The sequence below is a fragment of the Mytilus trossulus genome, chromosome 11 (genome assembly GCF_036588685.1).
Source record: "Mytilus trossulus isolate FHL-02 chromosome 11, PNRI_Mtr1.1.1.hap1, whole genome shotgun sequence".
In the NCBI taxonomy this organism is placed as follows: Eukaryota; Metazoa; Mollusca; class Bivalvia; order Mytilida; family Mytilidae; genus Mytilus; species Mytilus trossulus.
The window spans coordinates 10,046,266-10,048,780 of NC_086383.1; the positions used below are offsets into that span (position 1 = coordinate 10,046,266).

Consider the following 2,515-nt stretch of genomic DNA (forward strand, 5'->3'; position numbering starts at 1 on the left):
TCTTATATTTACACATTTATGCTCATTTTGATTCATGCTATATAACAGACTAACAACAAGAAAAACTGTTGATTCTTAATAACAACACCAATTAAGTGTCATCAAGTGTCATACATGCTATAGAATAAAGAACCATTCTTTAATTACACATTAATATCCCGATTGACTAATATTAAATAGCATACTGCTGTTTCTGTTGATGATGACAAATATTTAAACCCCTTAAACTTTTCATTTCCTTGCTTATGAGGAGGAAAATAACATTGATTTTCTTCTTATTGCTGAAAGACAAATAAAACCATCACAGTTTAGAGCGTCATCATAGCACTGATAGGCTGCATCCTTATCCCCGGATATCTCATAGCATACTCCTAGGATTGTTCTTGAATAAGATAACAAACATGGCATAGTATAATTCATATCTTTCACTGTTGAGTATAAATCACGTAAAGAGTTTTCCCGGTTAAATATGTCATTAAGATGATGATAACATAAAAATCTAAGACAGTGAGACATGAAATTAGAAGGCAAAGTAATATCTTGTTCTTTGACCTCCAGTTGTAGCTCCCCTGGTATCAATGATGAGTTCTTCAGGTATACAACAGGTCTTATAGTAGCTATTCTCATCTTATCATTCAGTGACATTGTAGAATGGACATGATTCCTGTAATTATTTATCTGTCCTTCAGTATGGTTTCCACTACCTAATATTATCATATCAGATGAACATCTTGACAAGACATAATCTATCAATATAAGTACCACATTAAATTGTCCTGTCACATAATAAAACGACGCGTATAACAGCCAACCTGATACAGCATCTGTGTAAGTACCGTCCTGCAAATGTCTATGATAACGTTTGTGTTTGTTGTATCTTTCTGTCGGTATATTTGGTGTTGGAAGTAATTGTGCTGCATTTTGACTCATGTCAGCATAAAAGTATTTACATACATCATTAATAAATATAGATGATTTTGAATTAATTAAAATATTTGTGAGCAGCAGTGTTTCGATACAACTGGACATGTCTGTTATAGGTGCCAAGTCACATATTCTGTAAAATGAGAAGTCTAACATAATGAAAGAAGAGTCCTTTATTGTATCTAATAAAAGATACTTTTCATTGTAATGGGAATACACATTCCTTATCAAACCATCAATATCTAAAGTCTCCAAAACTTGTATAAGTATTATATTGTTATCCGAACAAATCTTTCCTTGGAACATGTTGTGTTCAGGTATGAAATAGTTAGGACAGAAACATTGGTTTACCCATACAATCAATTTCTTTATGCATTTGGTAAAACAATAAAACAATTTAGGAAATTGAAATGTGTCTATATCCTCTTCTTCTGAGACCCAGAATAAAACTGTCTTCAGAAAGTATGAACACAATAAACCTTCAACACGTTTGTGTTTGTTAATTATGTGCTTTAATGTTAGTTTAAGGAGACCGTAACATAACAGTTGTGTATAGTTAAACGAATACACAAGTTGTTTTTCGGCCACAGAAAAGGACACTCTCCATTGTACATTACAATCTGGCATAGTCCTTGGGCCAATAGGTACTAACAAACAACCATATTCTATAATCTTATCAATAGCAAAATTAGGGGGCCACTGCTGTCGATAACGTGAAGCCCATGCCATTGCATTGAAAGGTAAATATCTACTATGAAAACAGTGTACAGTATCCAAGTTTTGACCTTTATCAGATAAGCAGGGACCGTGTGATGATAGTTGGAGATATGCCAATGGACGTTTTAGATTATTTACAAATTCGTTGACTGATAAATATAAACCGTTTTTAGAACTTTCGAAATGTTTCAATGTTATAAAGCGAGTTTCTCCATCCCCTCCTGCTACCAATCGAAGTCTAGTAAATCCAGGATGATCATTATCAGTTTCCATCAGCAGTGTTGTCCGTTGTACTGGGTGCTTTATATTCCTTACATCGCGTATTACGTCTACGTGTTTGATGACGTACATTACATCTCTGTCACTATCTGGTAAATCAAGCCCTTCGGCTGAGCTTCCGCTCGATATAATTATCGATGTACACGACAAATTTGTATTAATTACCATATCTTTCATAATAAACAGCTGTTGTTTTTTGCGTATGTCTTTTTCAGTACCAAGTGTATTCACTAAACATCTATACAAGTATTTTCCCTTCAAATAATCTGTATTCCAGCGCCTGTATTCTATATAAAACAAGGACATTTATTCAGTATTACATCATACATACTTTATATGCACCAATGAAATTTTAGAAAAAAAAATATTAATAAAATTTCAAAAACATATCTATGCGAAATAGAACGATTGACTAAAAGAATTCCGGTGAAGCTATCTGTAGTGAACTCTCGTTCACAAACACAAGAATTTTGTTAAAAGTGTTATTTTACATTAAATATCGGTATCTTATACTTCCGGTTTGTTAACATCTAATGTTATTCAAGCTCTTTTGTCTCAACCATTTGAGTAATGGTTATCGATTTCAAACAACTAG

General features: G+C 33.0%; 1 protein-coding gene across 1 annotated transcript; it reads right to left on the reverse strand.

Annotated features, from left to right (window-relative positions):
- Positions 1-243: 243 nt before the first annotated feature.
- On the reverse strand, positions 244-2,226 carry LOC134689711 (uncharacterized). The gene has a single exon (XM_063549677.1). The coding sequence runs from the start codon at positions 2,224-2,226 to the stop codon at positions 244-246; it is 1,983 nt and encodes a 660-aa protein (XP_063405747.1).
- Between the last annotated feature and the right edge of the window lie 289 nt (positions 2,227-2,515).